The 22650-nt window shown below is 42.1% G+C and overlaps 1 protein-coding gene and 2 non-coding genes across 9 annotated transcripts; all 3 read left to right on the forward strand.

Moving 5' to 3' along the window:
• ATG16L1 (autophagy related 16 like 1) lies at positions 1 to 22650 on the forward strand. 7 transcript variants are annotated; one of them, XM_040612692.1, is made up of 19 exons: positions 1 to 325; positions 1188 to 1281; positions 3608 to 3713; positions 5293 to 5366; positions 5567 to 5818; positions 6756 to 6821; positions 9642 to 9728; positions 10473 to 10529; positions 10726 to 10773; positions 11499 to 11601; positions 14132 to 14237; positions 14356 to 14426; positions 15954 to 16025; positions 18113 to 18233; positions 19074 to 19179; positions 19693 to 19842; positions 20258 to 20305; positions 20665 to 20766; positions 21158 to 22650. In XM_040612692.1, exons 1-19 carry the CDS (start codon positions 211 to 213, stop codon positions 21249 to 21251), a joined length of 1872 nt encoding a protein of 623 aa, XP_040468626.1. In that variant the 5' UTR covers positions 1 to 210; the 3' UTR covers positions 21252 to 22650. The 7 variants fall into 7 exon arrangements, with proteins under 7 accessions (XP_040468626.1, XP_040468632.1, XP_040468625.1 ...); XM_040612691.1 differs by having other exon boundaries at positions 2 to 325; positions 9639 to 9728; XM_040612693.1 differs by lacking the exon at positions 10726 to 10773 and having other exon boundaries at positions 3 to 325; positions 9639 to 9728.
• LOC121097152 lies at positions 11811 to 12081 on the forward strand. Its single transcript, XR_005830799.1, has one exon.
• LOC121097153 lies at positions 14817 to 15080 on the forward strand. Its single transcript, XR_005830800.1, has one exon.

Raw genomic sequence — 22650 nt, forward strand, 5'->3', positions numbered from 1 at the left:
CGCGGCCGCAGCGCCATGGCGGGCGTGGGGCGGCGGCCGTGGGCCGCGCCGGCCGAGCCCCGGCTCTGAGAGGGCGCTCCTCGCTGCCGCGCTCGCCGGGCCGCGGCCTCCCGGCGCTCCCGGCCGCCTCCCCCGCCCCTCGGCCGCCCCTCGCAGGCCGCGGCCCGGGCGGCGCTCGCCTCCGCTGCCCCTTCTCGCCGCGCCGCGGAGATGGCGTCGGGGCTGCGCGCCGCCGGCTTCCCCCCCTGGAAGCGGCATATCGCGGCGGAGCTGCGGCGGCGGGACCGGCTGCAGCGGCAGGCCTTCGAGGAGATCATCGGGCAGTGTAAGTGGGCCGCGGCGGCGCGGCTCCCCTGGCGTGGCCGAGGCCCAGAGGCGCTTTTTCTCCCCGCTCCTCCTCGGAAAGTGGGGGAAACGCGGTGGTAAAGGCCCCCCGGGGCTTCGCTGTGTCGTTTTCAGAAGACTGGCTGGGAAATGATTGTTAAAACTGAGAAAAACTGGGCTTTCTGCATTACTGAAGAAAAGAAGTAGTTGTTTCAGTTCCCTCACGGGCTAAACCGAGTTGGTGCTGTGGATAGTGACTGAATGTCTAAATTGTCTGTGCAGTTCCGCTCTGATGTTGGTGGACTTGAGAATAACAGTGCTATTGAAGGTGCTTGTGATCTGTTCTAAAATTTGGCGCGATTCAGGGTCTCTCCAGCGCTTGCTTCTCCTTCCTCAGCTGTGAGGGGGCGGGTGGCAGCGAGGGCCACCCGACAGCTGCTGGGTGGCCCCGGTGCTGTGTGACCTGGGGGGGAAAAGAGCAAACTTGGTGAGGAGTGTGGGGTATGGCCACTTCTCTGGTAGGCCTGTTTTCCATTGCTATCATCTAAGGGGCCATAAAGAGTTTGAACCCTGAACTCCTTCTGTTTTAGCAGATAGCAGTACACTTGAGCGGTTTCGCTATTAAACTTTCATAAGAGCAGTTCCACACGCAGCATCTGGATTAATGAGGGATTCCTGGGGTGGCAGCGGAATGCTGCCTTAGCCTGCTGACATCAGAGAAGTGCACATTCATGTGGTGGAGGCTTAAGTAATGTTTGGTTGCGTCACAGTCATTAAAGATACTGGATCTTGGTAGAAAAAGAGGGTGGGAATCTGGTTTTGCTTTTTGGTTGTCTTCTTCATTGCGCTTTTTGCCCTTTCAGATAACAAGCTACTAGAGAAGTCAGACCTTCATGCAGTGCTGGCTGATAAGCTTCAGGCAGAAAAATATGACATGCAGAGCAGACATGAAATCAGGTATTTAAAATTCCTTTTCTGTCAGTCAGTTGTCTGTCATGCACACTGTTACCTAATCCACTGTTTGAAGCACATTGTGTTTCATGATGTGTTCGAAACACAGACAACTTCGAGGTTACTACAGTAACTTGGAATAAAAGAAACGTGGAATTCTGCTGAACTAAAACCAAATTATAACTAACTCTAAACTTTATCAAGTTACAGTGTGTTTGCAGTATACAGTGCAGAAAGATTTGACTGCATTTTGGGACAAATTAATTTATCAGAAATTCAAGGTGTGGAATTGGACTGGAATGAGCTTCTGCTTCTGATCTGTTTGCTTTGTAATGCTTATGTTTGCCTGGTGTTTGTTCCTAATGATATGGCTCTTGAAATTGTTTGGTCTTGTAAGCACTGCAGTGCAGGCCGTCTTTTAATCTGTGTTATCACATAGAAGGGGAGAATGGAGAAAATCATGATTGTGAAGTGTCAGTCCTAAATAAGCACCATATGCTGAAAAGAATGTGTGTTCTGTCTGCTTTCAGCAGGATTTTTTTCAGGAAACTTCCTCTCTTTAACCTGGGAATAGCATTCCAGCGCTGTGTGCAGCAGTCATGCTGCGTATTCTGTTGGCATTTGAATCCACAGCAAACCAGTATGCTAGTAGCATGTCTTTGTTTGGACAGGATGTAAATCCCAGCAGGTAAAGGCTATTGGGTTCTGCTGTTGGTGTAACTGAAGAGAAGGCAGGGCTAAGCAGAATTTCCTACTTGTGAAGGAGTTGCTTCTTCTGTTGAAACTCTTTTTGCATATAATGCAAAATTGTATGTGTGTGTCTGATTGGGATACAAAGCAAGTAAATATAGTTGAGGCTAGTGTGTACTATTACTAGTAAGGAAAGAAGAACTTTACGATTTTACAGGAATTGCGGGGAAAATATTAGCATTTGGCCAGCAGGCTGGAGTTAACACCTGTGTGAAAGATCTCAAAAGCTTTCTGATGACTGCAGCTCTCTTGAATCATCTTTAGTTTATGGGAATCTGATTCTGGTTGAACGCCTACTCTAACAGATGAGGCTGGCGTAGATGAGGGTGAGAAGAAATGCACAGAAACAGCATCTTCAAAGTAAATATTAAGCTGAACTCTGATACTGCCCTCAGTATGTGACAGTTTTTCGAAACAGAATTAATTTCCTTATCCTAAGTAGCTGAGGAAAAAACACTTTTACTTACCTTAAGACCAAGGAGGAATACCTAATTCTGTCTATAGAGGTGTACATGGCCAGAGTTACAGGGTGTGCTGGATATTACCACAGGGCTCAGTTTCCTATCTGTTTGGACACAGTGTTTTGGAAATGCAGTGTCTTCTTGTATAGCATTAGTTCAGTGAGGTGTTGGTTTTTTGTTTTTGATAAGAGCATTAAGTTACTGATACCACTGGGAGACCTTTCAGCTTCTGAATGCAATATCTGTTTCCCACTGGAGTGTTACAACATAGAATGACAGCAGAAACAGATGCTTGCAGTTACCTTGTTCTGTTTGTCTGGTATAATAGTGATTAACTGAGAATTATTTTTTTAAAAGCTGTAACTTAAAATATATCTGCTAACTTGCTCAGAGTCTCTGTGTGTGATACGTATACATGCTTTTAAAAACCTGACTTCTGTTCTTGTCTCTGCTTTCAAAGACATGAGTGATAAATGTTACAATCATAGTTGTTTGTGGGGTGGTACGTGTGTTCTTTTGGTGTATAGAAATTCCAGCTTATGTCATGGTACAATTGTGTTGTAAAAAAACAAACCAAAAAAACACCACAAAACCTCTATACAATAAGAGGCTAAAACACAGGACAGCGGAGAAGCAACTTGTAACACCAGGAGTATACCCTTGATTCCCTGGCCTTTGGTTCTGTGCCCTGAATTATGCTCCCTCCAGATATCTAGCATCTTTGAGGTCCACCAGCTCCTTCCAAAACAAATGTGAAGTGGTAAAATATTTGTAATCCTTCCAGAATTTGAAGAGTGTACTTCTAAGACTCAGTTGTCTTCGTGCAAATTTAAGCAAGGGCTAGTTGTCTCTCATTTGAGGTTGAATGCTGTTTTAGAAATTTACAAAAAGGTGAATTGAGTCCTCAGTAAACTTAATTTTCCAGTACTATATAATGGCATTTCTGTTGGTGAGAAGTGTGTTGTGGGGGAGCTAGCTGTGGCTTGGTTTATTATAAATGACCTGTATCTCTGATGTAGTATAGAGAATGCAAGAGAGGTAGTGTCCTGAGACTGTCGAGGGTGCAGAAGCAATTGAATTCTGGTTTGTGACATCTCTTCTTCTTCTCTCTTAAACTCCAGTCCAGGACATGATGGCACATGGAATGATGCTCAGTTGCAGGAATTGGCACAGCTGAAGATAAAGCATCAAGAGGAGCTGACAGAGCTGCATAAGAAACGTGGCGAGGTTAGGAAGTCCTCTTGTGTTCTGTATGGTCCATATGTGGCCCTTTGTGAACATGACTGTAATTTTACCAAGCGTATTCATCATCATTTTTTCCTCATTTCTTGTACAGCCCTTTTTTAATTCCCCATTTTGATGATTGAAATAAACCAGAGATGGTTGGTCTTTAAAACTGACAGCTGGGAAAGAAGAGCTTACGCTGTCACCATAGCACAGTTTTTAAGTGCTTAGTTTTGTTTCATGAGTGGGTTTTTAACTGTATTTATTAGGAGGGGGGAACTGATCCAGTTTAGAGCTGTGCATGACCACTAGTTCTACACTGAAAAGACCTGTAATGAGTGAGAGAATAGGTGGCTGTATGTGGTTTCATTTGTCTCACTTTGTAGGACCACTGCTGTAAACGAGTGGACAAAACAAGCAGAAGCAAAGGTTGAGAATGCCATGGTGTTAGGCTGAAAAGGGAGTACTGGTTCTGCCATTTAGGTGCGGTAGGGAGCCCAGGAATCCTGTAAGCTGAGACTTGGGCCTGGAGGAGAGGAAAAGCCATCTTTTTGGGTTGTTTTGGGGTTGTTTTCCTGGGGTTTTTTTGTGTTTTTTTTTTTAACGGAAAGATGTGGCAACTTCATTGGCAGAATTGGTTTTTTAAAAACCACAGCAGTGGATTGAGTGACTCCAGGAGCTAGTACCTGAATGGTACTGCAGACTTCTATAGGATGAAGGCAGGAGTGACCTGGAAAATGTTACCGTGATCCTTTGATCACACCTCACTAGAGTTGTGGAGAAGCTCCAGTGTCAGTCATTTTAGGCTTTTTCAAAGAGGAGACAGCTTTCTACAGGAGGTGTGCACTGACTAGTCAAAAGTACTGAAAATTCCTTCTGCCCACCCAACCTGGTACCCTAAATGTCTACCAAGGCAGGCACTCTTCTCAAAACTCAGTTTTTCTTCTCTCTGGGCCTCAGTCTTTCTTCTCCCTGGGCAGCTGAGGCTCTGAACGCTGTCGGGCTTGCTGCTGCTTGCTGACAGGGTAGCTGTGAGCTCGCAGCAGCTCATCGTTAGTGTTGGCCTCTGCCCCTCTGCTTCCTGTGCACTGCAGAGATTCCACCAGCAACTTTCTTTGTTGGAAAACTTCATGAAACCTGTGTTTACAATATATGAGCTACAGGTCTTCTGTAGTCCTGGCTGTCACAGGAAGATTTGTTGTTTGGTTCTTAGTACTCATTGGCTTACTTGGCAATTTTTAGTTTCTGCATTGATTTTTCCACTACTTTAAAAAATAAAATTTCTTCTTAATAGGCGTTCAGTTTGATGTGACTTTATTAAAGAAACTTTTTGAGGGAAAGGAGTGAGCTATCAAAGAACAGTAACTTTTTGACAACTCATTTTTGAAAGTGGATTCCCTGATTTGATGACTTGTGTGATGGGGGGAGTGAACAGATCTGTATAGAAAGCTGTGAAAGACCTGAAAAGTATGCTTTGTGCTTATACTGTTAGATTGGTCTGTACTCTAGCTGGTTGCTGCTCAGTGTGTGTTATCCAGCTGGCATCCCTGCATTTTGTCATGTAATTTTCTCCTTTCCCTAGCTGGCCCAGTCTGTAATTGATCTGAATAACCAAATGCAGCAGAAGGACAAAGAGATGCAGATGAATGAAGCGAAGTGAGTAGGAACGGTTTTGTCTGTGTTCTTGGTATGAGACCCAGACTTCTGGTTGTTTAGTGGTGTTGTAATATTTTATAGGAGTCCTGGCCACAGGCTAAAAATTCCTTTGCTGGGTGTTGTACAAAAGGCACAAAGAAGATGGTATAGGTCCCAAAGGAGGTCTTCATTGTTTTTTGTATATTTTGTTATCATTCCAGGATTGCAGAGTATTTGCAAAAGATCTCTGAACTGGAAACGGAGTGCCAGGAGTTGCGTAGCAAACTGCAAGATCTTGAGCGAGCTAATCAGACACTGAAAGATGAGTATGATGCTCTCCAGATCACCTTCAATGCCTTGGAGGAGAAACTAAGGAAAACTACTGAAGACAACCAGGAGCTGGTCTCACGTTGGATGGCAGAGAAAGCACAAGAAGCCAATCGTTTGAATGCAGAGAATGAAAAGGATTCAAGGTGAGACCGATGACCTCTATTTGATAAACTACTTACCAATATATTTTTGAATACTGAGTGCCTAGGGTAAAACCAGATTTAGTTTTGATCTCCAAGAGCTCTCTGTTCTTGCACAACACAATGAGAGTCCAGAACTTTGTGTTCCTTCTGATGGATGCTTCATGAAAACATTCCTGTCTTTTAAATGAATAAAACATGTTCTTTTGTTTCTTGAGCAATATTTAACTATGGCCTGAAGATCATAAATCAGATAAAAACTGAGAGGGTTTTGCTGGCGTTAGGCTTGGCCTTCTCTTGTTCATGTTGCATCTTGATACTCCTAACCCTAGTTTTATTCTTTTTTGACTTAAACAACTGAAGTGTTTTTTGCATTCTGCTAGAAGGATTGGCTGCCATGAGACTGAGCCGTGTATAACTTGCAAAAATAAGTTTGTACATTTGTTTTTTTCCTTGCAAAATAATAATTTTTTTCTGAATTGTTTCAGCTTACTTGCAAGCTAACAGTACTTGGAGACTAAGAGTTATAATACAGGTCTTAAAGTATTGAGCAGTTTTGTATTGTCTTTACTAACATAATCATTATTTGTCAAGTTCTTGCACTCCAAGCATATCTGCATCCATATGGGTCATAAAGGGCCGTTAGGTACCCTTCACCTTATTGCCTCACTTGATTGATCTTGTCCTTCACTAATCACAGTAAGAAAACTGCCTCTCCTGCACTGAGTATCTTGAAAAACAGAGTAAAATTAGAGCAATGGTCTGATCTTTTTATTATTATTTAAAAAAAAATAATCTTAAGAAGCCCATCAAAACTGTGCAGGGTGACCTTTGGAATGGGATTAAGGAGGTTTTTGAGTGGTTTATTTGGGGGAGGGGGGGGTTGTTGTGTTGGTTGGTTTGTTCTTTTTTTTAAATAACCTTGCTTTCCTTTTCTTAGGAGACGACAGGCCAGGCTGCAGAAGGAGCTAGCAGAAGCTGCCAAAGAACCCCTGCCTGTTGAACCGTAAGCAGTCTTGATTTATAGTCTCCTTCATCACTTCATGCCTCAGTTTTACGCAGATACGTGATAAATGGTATCTTTGTTATTTCTAAATTTGGTGATGTAGAGGAGTGTTTAAACTTCAATGTAAAGTCAAAAATGTACAGTAACTCTCCCTCCTTGAACTTCCAGAAGAAGGAGCTCTGTTATGGCTAAAAATAGATGCTTGGACTGAAAAGAATGGTTCATGTGGTGAATATATATTATCTCAGCATAAAAACATTGGTTATGTGGTGCCTTTGGTCATCAAAATACTTCTTCAGTCATGAAGCAACACACTCTGGAGATGCCTGTATTTTTAAGTGTTAGACTACAAAGATAGGTTCAAGCATTTCCTGTAGGAACAGGTACTGAGTGAGTTAAGGTGGATGAAAATACACTGATCACTTCTTTACTGGGAGAGGTTTATTCTGTAAGGAAGAAATTGATAGATGTGGAGTTACTTTACCTGGCAAGCCAGAGATGAATACTCTAATCTCTTGGTTTTTTCACTGCTGTGTTTGCTCCTGGGTGGTATTTAATCAGCTTACTTGAAGTGGGCAGTTGATGGTACAGGTGCTTTGCACCAGGTTGGTAAGTTTTTTGGCACCCGTGTTAGCCAAATCCAGAAAAACTGCACCTGCTGCATTGTTACTGGAGACTGCTGAGACAGTCTTCAAAGCCCAGTGCCAGAGCAGTGTGCAGGCTTTTTTTTATATCTGTTGGTTTTGTATTAGCATCATGTAGTCACGTTAAGCCTCTGTGCTGCATGTGCTTGCACATGATAGGAGCAGCGTATCTGCTCTGGAAGAGGTCCCCCACAAAAGTCTGGGGTAGGTAGGAAGGGCATTTATAAGGGGAGGATGAGAGAGCTTCTAGCATTTGGCAGGAAAATTGAAACAGCAATTAACAATACAACTGATTAGCACGATTTGCTTTGCTTTTTTTTTTTTTTTTATAAATGTTTAAATGCTTCCATTCCCTTAGCTTATTGAGGTGTGACTCTCCATGAAAAGATTACTGCTGACCTCTGTGTCACAGGCTAGTAGACAGTCCCAAGCCAGAGAACAGCTTTCCCAGCTTGTAAGAATAGTGATATCCCTCTTGCCCACATTATTTGATGTAAAAGCACATGAAATATCTTGGAATATTAAATTCTTCACTAAATAATGTTGCACGGAGAGGGGGGAACACCCATGTAAGGTCTGTGGCTACTTTCCTTGTTAAGCTTCTTCCTCTCCGTCACCCAAAGTGAGACCTTCCTGTCTTAGAACTGGCCTCAGAGGTAGCTGTAGCGTAACAGCTTGAATATTTTACTTCCTGTTGTGGTGGGGATGGTGGTCTCAGTGTTCCATAAATAATTTGATGCGAGATACTGAGAAGTTAAAAAGAAACCTGTTTAACCAAAAAAAAATAAATCTAGAAAATGATTGCTCCTGTAAATTACTCGAACTCTGCTTCACAGATCTTTTAGATTCCTTTTTGATTTCGTAATTTTAGAGGGTTTGTATTGTATAAAAGTGCTGCTTACTGAAGGGGAAAATTACAGCATTTCAAGGAGTGTGCCTTTGTTTATGTACTTAAAAAATACATGAAGTTAACATGGAAAGTTCTTCTGCTATGTCCAATTCTAAGAGCTCAAACTTCAGATTTTAAAAACGAAACATTAGCAGAACGTGATAGTGTTTTATTGAAATATCAGCCTGATACTTCCAATCGGAGAACATATTTTCCATAGCCTTTTCATATAGACTGTCCTCCAACGTCTTAAACTTAAAATGTAGACATATTTTTAAATACAAGATTAAAAACGGTCCCATCGTCTTCAATTCTTCTGCAGCTGAGTCTATCTGATGTCAGGAATGGAATTCCTATTTAAATGCTGAATTTAAACATCCTGTTCAGTCAAATGTCATCAGGTTGATAGAGCGTGTTTAAAAATAGTTTGTCCTGCAAAATCAGGGGTAGAGGAAAAATCATCACTGAAGGAAAAAATGCTAGGCTGTCAGAACCCGCGATGACTAATGGGGAAGAAGCTTTGAGCATTAGCTGAATAGTTTAGCTGGATTAATTCATGGTGTATGCATTGGAACCTCACACTTCTGTTCAGCGGTACACCAACAGTTTTAATGAAGTGAACCAGAACATCCTGCATACTTAATGGAGCAGCACCTGAAGCACAACAGTATAGAAAGTGCCAGGATGTTTTTGGTGTGGATGAGGAAGGAAAATTCGCACTCTTGTGGTTTTTTTTTTAATACGTCCTTGTTTTGGAACAGCAAAAAATGTTCTGTGAAAATAGGATATCATCTCTGTCTGGGGTTGCAATAACTCGTGTTTTTGCTATTTTGTAATGGTTCCAGCAAATATAATTTACCCTGTAGCAAAGCCTTGCTCAGAGGTTGTAGGTCATTATAACGCTATGTGTAGTGCTGCAAGCTGAATGCAATCCCTGTGGTAAAGAGAATCTGGAAAGGATGCCTGTCAACATAAACAGGGAGGCAGAAGTCCAACTGTGTTGTCAGTGAAGAGTGCAAGTCGCAGCTGGAAAGAAAAACCTGAAGTTTAGGTGCTGCAGGTACTTGTTTTCAGACATTGTATGTTGAATGTAGTATCTCTGGCAGTGACAGCTAGATCAGTGTTTCTGTTGTCTGGATCTACCTGCATGTTACCACAGCCAAATAAACCTAGATGTGGGTTAGACCCTGGAACGCTGTCATCCATTCAATTCGTATACATCAATGGGTGGTTTCCATAGGAAGCTCTGGCTGATTGAAAATGAGCTGTTTTCTCTCACTTCAGCAGGGATGATGATATTGAAGTGCTTGCAGATGAAACCTCTGACACAGCTGAGGAGACATCTCCAGTGCGAGCTGTCAGCCGAACATCCAGGTTTGTAGTAAAAAAGATTTTTGTACCATGTCACTAAGGAAGCACAAGGGGTATAAGGGAGTTGTTCGGTACGTTATTTAGGTTTTTACTTCTCTTTAGCTGGAACACGCTTTAGTATTTCTACCAGAGCAGTATGAAACTTGTGTGCTGTGTTCTCTGTTACCATGCTTTAGATATGCTGGTTTTCCTTTGCTTTTTTTAACTAAATTACTGTAGTCTCTGAAAAAAATCTGTGTTTAATCTTGAAAACAAAGGTTTAAAACCAAAATAGACAGTAACATGGGTATTGCAGTGCTTGTTGTATTATGCCTCTGCTACTATACAAGATATCGATGTGACTTTGCAAATAGCTGGGGTTTTAGATTTAGCTGAAATGTCTTGACCTAGATTAAATGCATCTTTTTTTCTTTCTCTAAAATAGCAGTGAGTGGAAAGTAAGAGGTAGTTACATGAGAGCACGGATTAATTAGGTTGAAACTTCAGACTTGGCAGACTGTTATATCTAACCCAGTAATTCACAGGGTGGAGGTTGAAGGAAATTGAAGAAACTTCACTCACAAATTATTTTCTAAGTTGTAGTTACTGGTGACTTTTGAACTGATGCCTGCCTGTGTTTTCTGTCTTTGGACTGGGCCTGCAGGGGAGGGAGTCTTTCCAGAGACTTGTTGCTATGACATGTATTTGTATTGATCTTTATGTGGAGAAGCTATTCACAAGGTTTAAACCTGTCCTCCCCTCCTTCAGTAAGCGACTCTCCCAGCCAGCTGGAGGCCTTCTGGACTCTATCACTAATATCTTTGGGTAGGTTAGAACACTTTCACCTCCTTGTTTTGTATATTGGTTTCAATGTACACCAAAATCTTGGTGATGCAGGGAATACGAACAAATTAATTTCAGCCTTTCTTCTAGCTTCTGCCTTTTTTTTTCTTTTTTTGTTCTCCTCAACTTCCTGTTTCTTCCATCTTGCCGTGTGCTGACCTCTGACCTTTCCCTCCAGTCTGTCTGAGTCTCCCCTTTTGGGACATCAATCTTCTGATGCTGCCAGGTGAAAACATTATCCACTCTTAGTCCAGCATGTGAATGTATTCCATTGAAGTAACATGGAACCCAGCTGCATTATCCTGATTAGATTTCAGATGTTGATATCATTGCCTAGAAACTGTCTACAGTTAGGGAGGCAATGAGCCCCTCTCTGTGGAGAGAATACTTGGGGTTTGCTCTTACTTTCCACTGCACTTTGTTCCTCTAATAGGGTTATTTTAAATAAGTTGTTGGGCTCTGTGTTTAGTATCCAGAGTGGAGCCAGTCCTCAGTTAATCTCTGCATTGGGTGAAAGGTCTTTGCTTAAATTGTGCAGCCTGAGCTTTTGAGTGGAGCATTTTGCTGCCTCGGATGTGGTGTTGCAACGATATTGATTCTCCCTAGACATAGTGATGGAGTTACAGTCTTTCTGGCTGAACTCGGCTGCAGTCATTCCCTCTTTCCTGTTAAAAAGCAAACAAACCAAAAGACCTGCTCCAAAATGAGGTCAGTAATCAGTTCAGGTCATTTGTCTGGTGTGCTATGAAATATCGAAAGTCAGAAATGGATGTAGTGTTATATGACAAATGTAATTTTTGAAAGATGGGATAAAAGAAAGTTAAACTCCTCCTTCCCCTGTTTTTTAATTGCTGTACAGTGTAGTTAAGTGACAGATACAGATCTGGATGAACTCAAGAGAAACAGCATTCAGTTCTCATTTTAAAATATTTCTACTTTGTTTCATCTCAGGAGACGTTCTTTGTCCTCGTTCCCTGCTCCCCAGGATAATGTAGAGCCACATCCAGGTGCCAGTAAAGAAGTGAGAGTGCCCACTACTGCCATATGTGTCTTTGTAAGTATAGGAGTTCTCAGTTTTACCGTTCCTTTTACTGTCTTTGGAGGAAATGAATCCTCTTTGTGTGGGAACTGCTCTCTTGAAACTCTTTTCTATTAACGTTGCCAAACGAGAAGGAATTCTTGATTTGGTAGCATAATTCATCCCATGTAATTCTTAGCCCAGATGCTTGTCGGAGCCAATGTGCTTGATGTCTGTCTTACTGAGGTCAATGATGACTAGTAAAAGGTCTGAGCGCACAGGGGAATTACACTCCATTACCCTCCTGGCTCCCAGCAGTCCCTGTTCTGTCATGCCATAGTAGAGCTGTGATTGAGGAAGAGATTGCTGACAGTTTAGGATTAATTCAGTTCCAGTTCTCCACAGTGAAGGGAGTTGTGGCACTGAATGTTATCCAACAGAACTGGTTAAGAGGAGCTTGTGGTAGTGGGGTGTCTTCATTTGTTGTGTGTGATCTAAAGTTTTCAAGCTGAGACCTCCTCTATGTGTTTTGGCCTCACAAGGCCAAACTTAAAGCAGTGGGCGTTGCTGTTTGAATGAAAGATACTGTGGTAAATTGTCTTGTAACACAGCTACTTGTTTGAACATTCCTCTTGAGCTTGCTGAGGCACTCCAGTGCTGGGTGTGGGTATTTCGTGGGTGTGAAATTACGTATTTCATCCAGAGTAACAGCGCGGCTCACTGCAGTATGGAGGCTTGTGTATTCCCAGCCTGCTCTGTTAGCGTCTTCTCTCATGGAAGTCATGGGGTGGCGGGAGTAGCAATGTTACCTTAAGTGAGAACAGAGTCATAACTTACTTAGGGGACAGCCTGGAGCTGGCTTGAATAGGGAGCATCAGGGGAGGTGTTCATGACTGCAGTTACGTGTTGCAACCTCTCTTCTCCTCTGGCTATGTACAGCAAGCACAGCTGATCGACAGCTGATGTCTGATTTTATCATAGAAGATACTGCAAAGCTATATATGTGAGGTTTTAAAGAACCATGTGAAAAGTTACATTATTTTCACCTTTCTCTTGATCTTCTGTAATATCATCTGAACTTGCAAGAGCAGTGCAGCCTGTCTTCCCGATATAGAGGGGTAAACCACAGTAGGACATGCCAACCCCTAGTCTTGGCAACGTGGGGAATGCTGCCCCATTCCAGTTCCCCATCTTGCAGCAGGAGTAGGAGCAGCTGCAGCAGTAGGCCTGTCAGACTGTGACAGTATGGAGATGATGTGTCGTTAGCACTGCAATGTTAGAAGGAAGAAGTCTGTACTCGGTTCATGGTAATCCATGTGTTCCTTCTGGAGATGATCTGTGTTATGTTGTAGCTCCTGCATTTGGAGCCCAGGTGGAGTGTGAGGACCTGTCTAGGCCCAGCAGAACATTCCAGTCCTCCAACGCGAGGATTTTGCCAGAGGTTTGGCAGATACAGGGAGCAGACCAGACTCACTTCTGGAGAGATGAGTAGAACAGGCTTGGGAAGGCAGGGAAGGTAGCTGCTTCAGCCATCATTCTCTGGCATAGTTTCTAGGCAAGACCTTTGACCAGTTTTGTTCTGAATGGCTCTTCTGCACTTGTAGAAAGATCAGATTTGAAGTGTGATGACCCCTAAATATGAGCTGGCAGACCAAGTTCAAGCAACGAGTTCCAGAAAAATACAAGTTTCCTGAAAAACTGATTTTGAAAGAGCAGTTACTGCAAATACTTAAAAAGGAATGCAGCAAATGAATTAAGAATGTGGTACTAAAACTATGTGGGTAAGTAGTACAAAGCTGTGAAATCAACAGAGGGGGGGGAAAAAAGGAAGGAATCTTAAGATCGTCTTAGGTTTTAGAAGGTTAAGAATCACTATTCAGTGGCCAACTCAAGCTGCAAAAGATCAAGCTGTGAGAAAGCAGGAGTGTCACTGCACCTGCAGATAGGAGCCACAGCTTAAGCCCAAGGTCTCTGTGAGAGATGTCACAACTTTGCCAGTACTACTTAATCACAAATATAAAGTAGCGTTATCACCAGTACACCAAATGAATGCAGCTGATCTGTTATGCTGTTTTCTAGCAGACTTTCCTAACTCAACCCTGACTTGAGTGTTCTGGTGTTCTGGAGTTGCATGAACTGATTGGATCACGTTCCATGGCTGGCTCTAGATGGAGAAATGAAAAATTAGTTTCCTACTACAGTATATGACCTGTTTTCTGTCCTTTCCTTAGTTTTTTTTTTTTTGTATCTTAAAAGCCTTATCTTATAAAGCCTAAACTTGCAACGCGTTGTAAGGCTTCTGGCAGTTTATTATCACCATTGAGTCCTTGCTAGTGTTTGTGTGCTTTCATTTTTTTCTTTAGGTAAGGATCAGCCTTTTTGCTCTGTCTGTATACCATCAACCATAGTAGAGTTTCAGTCTGCGGCTTTGTTTCCTATATACTGCTGGAAGATCTACAGCAGTGGTTCTGTATAACCTTTTAAGTTCTATAGCTTTCTAGTCTGTGTTTTTTGGGTCTATGCTAATTCCATTTTGGGTGGCTGTTCTGTTCCTCCCACTCCTCAGGATGCACATGATGGGGAGGTGAATGCAGTGCAGTTCAGCCCTGGCTCCCGGTTACTAGCAACAGGAGGCATGGACCGGAGGGTTAAGCTTTGGGAAGTCTTGGGAGGTAAACATTTTTGCTTTGGGCTATGGTGGGGTGCTAAGCAAGCTGATGTTATAGTTCACTTTGTGTCAGTTTCTGTTCTAATCCTATGCTTAACTTTTGTTTGTCTTTCTCTGTGCAGATAGGTGTGAGCCCAAAGGTTCCCTCTCTGGTAGTAATGCTGGGATTACCAGCATAGAATTTGATAGTGCTGTGAGTATCTGTGCAATATCCACTCTTTGGGAATTGGAGTAAATTAATTGAATTATGTTGTGCTCTGCTATCCATTTCCATTCTAACACTTTGAAAAGTTGCCTAAGAAATGACTTAAAATACTTACGAGAGTAAAACTGCAAATGGTTAAAAATTGCACAAAAAATCTTTATTTTATATGCTGTCATCTGTAATTCTCAACTTTGTTTACAATTTAGAAGATGATATGCAGCTCAGACATTGGCTGACATTATGATAAAATACACTAGGCTTTGTCTAAAGTAAGAAATTAGTCTTCAGCTTCCCGCTGAAGCTGGCATAACAGCACAAAAGAAGCAAATACACTGAGGCTTTTTTCTGTGAAGCTTATTTCCATAAGTGCTCTGCTGAGGTCTGTGATGAATAGTAAAAGGTCTGATTTATCCTAAGGCTTGCACTTCCATGACCTTTTCTCCCAGCAGTTTCTTGCCAGTCATGGCACAGTGATGGTGTGGCTGGCAGAGTGTTTGCTGACAGCTTGTGATGTGTTCAGTTCATGTTAACCTGAAGTATTGGAGACATGACTGGAATCAGCATCCAACAGTCCGGCTTGAAGGAGTTTGAGGTTTTGGATTGTTGTAACTGGACTCATGATCTGACTTTTCTGCTGAGACCTCTTCCATAACACAGCACTTTACTGCATAGATAGTAGACCAAAGCTGACCTCGTTTCTCTCATTTGGTGATTTTATGTGCTAAACTTTATTGATACATGCCCAAAAGGATCCTTCCTTTGGACACTGACTAGCTCATTAGAAACTTGCTGGCACTGTTAATCTGCAGAAGAAATTAGTTCTGATTTTGGTAAGTTGCTTGAACACATTTGAGGACAGAACTGCTTGAGGTGAGATGCTTTAAGGGCTTTAAGGATTCAGAAAGCCTTTTAAGAGGGACAGGAGTGCAAGCATTAATCTCGTGACATTCTCCATCATGGATGACTTGGAAGAGGCCAAAGCCTAAAGCCATGAACAAGTGTATTTATTGCTCCCTGGACAGATTTTGGTTTTGGAATCTTAGTTTAAGATGTTAGAATTCGAATGAAAATTACAAGAATTGGGCTAATTCAAGTCTGAGGCCTAATTAATCAGTGGGGGTAGTGATGCAGGGTTTTTTCCCTGTGAAAAAATCAAAAAAGAGGAAAAAAAACCCACAATATATGAGGGTAGACTAGAACCCATTTCCTCACTGCAGCAGAAGGAAAAAGGGAATGTCCTTTCTGATCTGGTTATTGTTATTCCTTTTATCTGTAGTCATGATACCACAAATCACTGTCACATTTTGTTGAGAAGTAAAAGCCACAGCCTTTTTGGAAGTTGTTACACTAGTTTTCCATACTGGTATACGCTACTATGTTTTTGGTTTTGTTCTTTTTTTCCTTTGGCAATACAGCACTAATAAGATTTTAATAATTTATTAGAAATACTTTTGAGTTTAACTAACTTGCACATTGACTAGCAGAAGTAGTTTTAAATTAATCTTGTGTTCACAGGGTTCATACCTCTTAGCAGCTTCAAATGACTTTGCCAGCAGAATCTGGACAGTTGATGATAATCGGTTACGGGTGAGTCTCTTGAAGGCAAAGTAGTGCTCAGTTTGCTTCCGTCTTGTGTTTCCAGTTTTGTCTAATGGGACATGACAGTTTTGGAAGTTGGACAGCTATATACACTTTCAATAACTCTTCTTTTTAACAGGATCTTTGTCTCTTAAGGGTCTTCACAGCAAGACCTAAAATACAGTATTGGTCTCTGCACAGTCTTGCAGGAAACTCCAGTTAATGCATATTTTCACAATACAACCCCTGCCGCCAGTAAGACCTTGCCATATACGCCCAATACATACCCCTTTGCAAATGTAAACACTTCTTGTGGTTTGTGGAGAACCACTTTAGTGTTTTAGCCTCAGTCCAGAGAGGACTGCTGAAGAAGGCTTGCAGAAGACAATTTTTTTTTTTTTCTTCAAAGTCAGGAGCAACATTTTTGAAAATAAGTCCTTTGCCTAGCTGTTAAAGGCAGCAAGCCTAAAAGTGCTTGACTATTCTCAATGTGTTTTGAAAGATTCCTCCTCTCCTCCCAACTCCTTTGTATCATGTTCTCCGCTCTAGTTTAAAGAAGTTATCACATTTAGTTGGCCAAAAGAAAAGTTTCTTGTCAGCTTTCTAAGAAGTTTGTTTGTTGTCATTCCTGTGTATGCTTTCTCTCAACTTTTTGTTTTAGGAAGATGCTACACTGATGTTCTGAATCTTCCAACATTTCACATGTCAGTTATAACCTAGAGTTGCATTGTAATTCACTGGGTATTTCTCAGTGTGGAGATATCAGGTCTCATTCAGGAAAGTGGAGAGTATCTGTTCTTTTGCAACTTCTGTTTGGCTGCAAAACCTACTATTGGATGTGAATTATAATGAATAAAAGTTCAGCAGATTATAGATTATTCGCTACAAAGTTAGTTATCCCTGCAAATGTCCACCTGGCTTCACAGTAGCTTCCTGTAATTTTTTCGTGCCCTTGCTGACTATCAGTTTTGGGCAAGCGCATTCACTGTTCGCTGCAATAAAATAGTGCATTCTAGGAGTGCGTGTGATACGGATTTGCCATAGCTTGCACGTGAGCAGCAGGCAGTGAAGCTGAAATTGTGGTAAATCTTGCCACAAAGTCCTTACTTAAATGCAAATATCTGTACATAATGACTGTGCAGCAAGAGCAGAAGAGAGATGTAGGGTGAAAGTTTAGATCCTCCTTTCCAGAGTTTGTGACCTTTCTTAAAACGAAGTGGTCTTTATGGGATGATTTATTCTTTCGAGTTTGTGTTGTGTATCAGGTTACTTCTTTTTTCCAAACTGCTCCCATTCCTTTCCATTCTTAAGGGGTTTTGTTTTGTATTTCCCAAGCCTAGATTGCTTTGTGTAATTTGATAGTCCTTTGAGTATTTAAAACAAAAAAAAATTAACTATATACCAGAGATTTCTTTCTTTGTTTTTCACAGTTCTTAATTCAGTCATTCGTTACCTGTTTTGTGATTTAGTATGTAACATTCAGCAATTTGAAGGGAATGTGGTTCGTGGTGTTCTCAGCCCTGCGGAGCCTCCCCCTGCAGTTACGGGAACTGCTGCAGGGAGTTTTTCTGAAATCTCCAGTTGCCTTAGCTTTCAGGCTTGGAAGTGTAGCAACAGCGTAGATACCCTGTCATATCCTCGAGAGAAGCTCATTATAAAAATGTGAAGGCGCGGTTTCCATTTTCAGCATGCTTTAACCCCTTCTGCTCACTGCTCCTTCAAGGCTGTGTTGCAGTTGCCATCTGTCCATGAAACGTAGGGGTGTGGAGTGTTGAGGAAGAGAGCTTGCAGGTTCCCCAAATAGCTAGAAAAACTGCAGCTAAAGGTAACCTGTGTCTCCCAGCTTCAGGCTGAACTCTGTGTTACTTAACACTCCTACTCAGTGTTAATCTCTGTTATATAGCTATATATAGCTATATATATATATGTATATAGCTATAATAGATGGTTGGGTTTTTTCCTCCAGGCCATACAGTAGACCTGCAAATTATGATTTAAGAGTGTCTTTGAGTTGCTAAACAGCAGAACTAGTAAGCTACGAGGAAAGGGAGCAAGTGGAACTGTGCAATTTTACCATGTAAATCTCTCATCCTCAGCACACCCTGACAGGTCACAGCGGTAAAGTTCTGTCGGCCAAGTTCTTGCTGGACAATGCACGCATTGTTTCGGGAAGTCATGACCGGACCCTCAAGCTGTGGGACCTCCGCAGCAAAGTTTGTAAGGAAACCTAACTTTTGTCTTTCATCCATGTTCTGTGCTTCTACTGAATGTATATGGAAGCCTGACACCAGCTAGATTATTTCATCTTATTGCTAGTCAAAAAAAGCAAAAACTAGCAGCCATTTCATCTTCTGTTGTTATTCAAGTAATTGGATTCTTTCTGCCTGTTACCTGGAGTAAGAAAAAGAAATCATGCGTATGCAGGAAGCAGTGTTAATGCTATTACATTAACAGCAGCTGTGTTCTGTGAGTGTTCTTTGTTTACCAGTCAGGGGGTGGGTATTGTAGTCTTCCACTAAAAACTTGGAGCCATGTCAGAGTTTTTAACCCTGACGTAGATGTAAATGTCTCTTGGAAACGTACTAAAAAATTTCAACATCTCAAATAAAGGAAATGCTAGGATCCAGATTTTTCTTTGGGAGAAACGCCTTATTTCTTTAGGTTTCCTCCTATTGATGGGTCTTAAACCTGCTTGCACTAAGAGAAGTTGAGATTCAAGGTTACCTTGATACCTGAACTGCAAACATAGGTCAAGGAGACAGTTCCATGTTGTTTAACAGTAGCAAATTAAATACGAAGTGGAAGTAAAGCAGCTGTCACAGGAGCATTTAAAGGGATATTAGCCACAGCAAAGGAGATTGAGAAGGGCAGAGAGGTTGTTGAAGACTTAAGTCAGGATTATTCTAAGACAAGAGTTTGTCTGCCCTGTGGCACTCCTTGGACACTGCTGTGTGTGGTGTAGTGATTATTTTCTGTCTCTGTTTTCATAGAACTGTTTAGGTCATCAATTTGTACAGTGTAGATTTCAGTGTGTCACTATTGGTTTATCCTTTTTAGGTATAAAAACAGTGTTTGCAGGATCTAGCTGCAATGACATCGTATGTACTGAGCAATGTGTAATGAGCGGACATTTTGATAAGAAAATTCGTTTCTGGGACATCAGGTAAAACTATTGTAAGAGAGCTTTTAGTGTAGGAATGGTTATGGGGTTGCTGTCCAGGTATAACCTGCACTAGGGCACTCTTCTTCCTGAGCTTAGAAGTGAATGAGACTGTTGGAGTTGCAGAAAACCGTTAAAGAGAGTTTTGTTACTGCTTTTATACTGTTTAGTTTAGAGTTTGGGACTTTTTTTTGGGGGGGAGGATGCTGTTTCTCTCCTGAAAAGGCAATCTGCTTTCTTGTAAATATTTTTGCATCAGTCAGTACTTGCTATTCTAGATGATATTTAGTTTTTCAGAGGGTGGGGGTGTGAGGAAAGTAGTATCTTAACTGTTGGCTGGAAGTGTTATCCACAAAGTGAGATCTAGCTTGGGAAAGAATAAAAATGTGAGGATAAACCAGTCATCCTTTTTGTGCTCTTCTTTTCCACATTGGGACAAGTCAGAGTTTTGATGCAGTGGCTTGGCTTCTGGACTGTGATTTACATTTATTTTTTTTTTCCTTCTTTTGTCTTTAGGACTGAAAGCATAGTAAAAGAACTGGAGCTGCTTGGAAGAATTACAGCTCTGGACCTGAACTCGGAGCGAACGGAGCTTTTGACCTGTTCCCGTGATGATCTACTGAAGATCATCGATCTGCGGGTTAGTGCTGTCAAGCAGACGTTCAGGTGAGTATGTTCTCCACAAGCACGTTAGAAATTTCAGAACTTAGGATTGTGGATTGCCCGCAGTGCTGGAGTGGTTTTAAGTATCCTTTTTTTCTGCATGGGGAGCAAAGTTCTTTAGAGTCTAACAGCAAAGAATTTGCTCTGGTGGATCTTTTAATTTACCTCTTTAAAGAAGATGTATGAAAAACGTGATTAGTGATAAAGGGATCCTGGAGCTTATTCCAGACTTGTCAATGTGATGCTTGGGGACATGGTTTCGTGGTGAACTTGGCAGTGCTAGGTTGATTGTTGGACTTGATGACCTTAAAGGTCTTTTCCTATGATACTGTGTAGAAATCCTTACTCTGCTTTTTAGTGAGAACCTGGAAGTCCACCTTACAAATGAATTTACAGTTATTTAATTCTAACTTTTCAGTGCCCAGGGATTCAAATGTGGCTCTGACTGGACAAGAGTTGTGTTCAGGTAAGGTCAGATATAAGCAAGATAGTTGATAAATCTTTCCCCAGCAAAATTGAGTGATTCCTGATGCTTGGCTGTGTTGTCCCCATTTACAGGTAGAAAAACTGGGGCAGAGTTTGTGACTTGCTCAAGGTTACCTCTTGGTCAAGACAGAGTATATCTGTAGATGTTGATCCAATGTCTTGGAAATGTCCTGATTTCAAAGTGCTTTCACCTCTTAGTGTTTGCAGCTGGTAACAACATAACTCTTAATTAATGCCAAGCTGCTTGCTTAGGAAGTTGCAGCTGAATGATCATGTGTGCTGATAAATTGCTGGCTTGAAAATTATTCTCTGACTTCTGCACCTTCTCTGATCTCATAGCCCTGATGGTAACTATGTGGCTGCTGGTTCAGCTGATGGGGCCCTTTACATCTGGAATGTGCTCACTGGGAAATTGGAGAGGACGCTTGCAAAGCACCACAGGTGAGGGGAAGCTGGCCATTTAAAACGGGGATCTGGATTGTGAATCTTGCTGAGCTATGAAATAATTGTAGTCATGCAGCTTTGCAGTTTGTGTTGGTGTGTGAGAATTTTTAATATGCAGGTTCTTTGTGGATTCATGGTAGTATTCTCTAGATTGAATTAAGGTTAGGTTTGTTAGCGTTCAACTTCTTAAACAGAGACAATTCTGGTAAAGTGCATTTAATATATTCTGAAGAAATTGTATCTCTTTTAGGTTTATTAAAAACCTGAGTCTCTTGAGAGCTGAAAAAGTGCTTTTTCTTTGATAGAGTATTATAATGTTTTATTCCAGTGTCAAGTACTGTTGTGGAATTCAGCTTTTTTGTAAACTTACACCTGGTTTCCATTTCAGTTCTCCTATCAATGCAGTCGCATGGTCACCAGCGGGTGCCCACGTGGTCAGTGTGGACAAAGGCAACAAGGCTGTCCTGTGGTCTGAGTTCTGACTGGATGGAGGGTGAAGGGCAGAGCGTCCAGCGCCTCTGTGTATGGCGGTGCTGGTCCATGGCTGAACAGAATGGAGACCCGAGCTCGGATCCATCCTAAGTCGGGATATTAACAAGCGCATGGGCTTCACTTTCCAGAGGAAAGTTCTAAAGCAATGGAGAAGGAGCCTGAGTCAGAGACTTCTTCTGGCTGTAACTGCACTGTGGTACTCGGACTCAGCAAGGGATTAGCTGTTCTGGATGGAGAATGTAGTCATGCCTTTACATGCAGTATCTATGCACCAAGTGGAGCTGAAGGTACTAGTGGGATTCCTCACCAGACAGCTGTGCCAAATACCCAGTCACACAAATGTATCTGCAGCACTTCGGAGTTGGAAATGTTGGAAAGAAGTTACTGTGTATGCTGACTTAATACATGTCCTGTCTCCTGTTCTTGTGGCCTAGTTCAGGCGTGGGGTGAGAAGATCCTGAGACGTGGACAGGTCCTAGGCAGTCTTAAAAGCTGTTCCAACACTTCAGGAGAGTCTCCTGTGGCTCTGGCAGCTCTGCCGTCGAGTTACCGGCGCAGTTCAGAGCTGCTGTGATCCTGGCAGGCTCTCCAGCACTGTCATGTGAACTCTCTGTCAGTTTCACCTGTTCTTAAGGCGATGGTCCATTTTTTCAGGACTTCTGCCTGCACCCTTTTGTCAAAATGCCCTCCAACAGCTTGGGTATCACAAATTATGAGATTTTTAATCTTTTTATTCCACAGACAGTTTGGTTATTGGGCGTGAGGAGAGAGTTCACCTTCTGTTGTGCTGCTGTGATAAGGAATGTAGTCATACTGTGACTTCAGTACCGGAATATAGATGTTTGATCCCTTTTTCTGTTCTTCCGTCCTGTCCTGGCGGCTGTCAGTAGAACACAGGAGAGAAATGGGGTTAAATCCCAAATCCATTGTTTTGGTGCTGGCAATTCCAGGCCACTTGCCCCCTTCTTGAGCACATGTGCAATATACCTGTTCGCGCTGGAGCCCTCTCCGCTACGGAGCGGTGTCTTGGCTCTGTCCCTATTGAAGCATCCAAAACCGTGATGTGGCTGGGTGTGAGCTGCCTGACATAACTTTATCCAGCCAAACCTTTCCACATCGTCTGGGCCTCAAGACAAGCCACCAGCGTTTTATTGCCTTTTAATTTGCACTTTATTTTCTTCTTTCCTGATAGTGTTTTACTAAGGAAGTGTGTTCTTTGGAGGGGCTGGATTAGGGGGCAGCTGCTATACCAGGCATCTCTCTAACCTAGCCTTTTGTTCTGACACTTTCTGCAGAGGGGAATTAGAGTATATGGGGCAAAGTTTTTATTTATTCAGCTGCCCATAGGAACTTGATTGTAAATAAACCTGTGTTCTGCTTTTAAAACCC

The sequence above is a fragment of the Falco naumanni genome, chromosome 13 (assembly GCF_017639655.2).
Source record: "Falco naumanni isolate bFalNau1 chromosome 13, bFalNau1.pat, whole genome shotgun sequence".
NCBI lineage: Eukaryota > Metazoa > Chordata > Aves > Falconiformes > Falconidae > Falco > Falco naumanni.